Source organism: Hipposideros armiger, unplaced genomic scaffold (assembly GCF_001890085.2).
Source record: "Hipposideros armiger isolate ML-2016 unplaced genomic scaffold, ASM189008v1 scaffold_433, whole genome shotgun sequence".
NCBI lineage: Eukaryota > Metazoa > Chordata > Mammalia > Chiroptera > Hipposideridae > Hipposideros > Hipposideros armiger.
This window is the reverse complement of record NW_017731783.1, coordinates 1,382,727-1,383,482: the sequence shown is the minus strand read 5'-3', so window position 1 is coordinate 1,383,482 and position 756 is coordinate 1,382,727. Positions and strand designations below refer to the sequence as shown.

Sequence of the window (756 nt, the reverse complement as noted above, 5' to 3'; positions counted from 1 at the left end):
ATTTGGTCTGTTTTGCCTGTACATAATTAATACATATGTGAAATAATGGTCGTATAAAAGTTATCCACATTTTGACTTATATAAAAAGGCCTCTTTGATGCTCATGGAAAAAATTTAAATCAGAGTATTATAAAATTTCCTATGAGTATAATATTATAGACTTGATAATACTGCTGAATGAATTTTATATAGGCCTGTTGAAAAGATCACATTTATGTTTACAGTATAAGATTTCCAAAGGAGCATTTTAATATCTTACTTGTAAAGCAGTAAGCATCCTGAAAATACAAATGATGATGCAACCTAGTTTTTAAAAATGCTTTACATAAATTTTTTTAAAAATCTGCCTGGAGTAAATGGAATGTGAATATCAAAAAACTGTAGCCATGACTTTACCCTATAGGAAGCTGAGGAAGAGGACAAAAAATGTGCCAATGAACTGGAATCCTTGGAGAAACACAAGCATATGCTGGAGAGTGCTGTTAATGAGGGCCTCAGTGAAGCTATGAATGAATTAGATTCTATTCAGCGGGAGTAAGTTCATTTCACCAAGATTTATAATGTTTATTTTCAGTTTTATTTAACATTTCTATAAAACTAGGTCTATGTTTACGTGCTTTAATCTACAGCAGGTGACGAAAAATGTATACACATTTTAAGAAAGGAAAAAACTATTAAAATTGTAATACTCAATATATACCAATAACAAAAGATGGATAGAAGTCATGTGTATACATTTTTTTTGGTACCCCAGTA

General features: G+C 30.2%; 1 protein-coding gene across 1 annotated transcript in view; it reads left to right on the top strand.

Moving 5' to 3' along the window:
* NDC80 (NDC80 kinetochore complex component) overlaps window positions 1-756 on the top strand; it is a gene marked incomplete at its 5' end in the record, with an annotated part of 48,499 nt that overhangs the window by 40,734 nt on the left and 7,009 nt on the right. Inside the window, 2 exons of the mRNA XM_019665103.1 lie at window positions 404-534; window positions 602-632. Of these exons, the coding sequence (XP_019520648.1) occupies window positions 404-534; window positions 602-632 (162 nt within the window). The remainder of the gene's footprint in view (window positions 1-403; window positions 535-601; window positions 633-756) is intronic.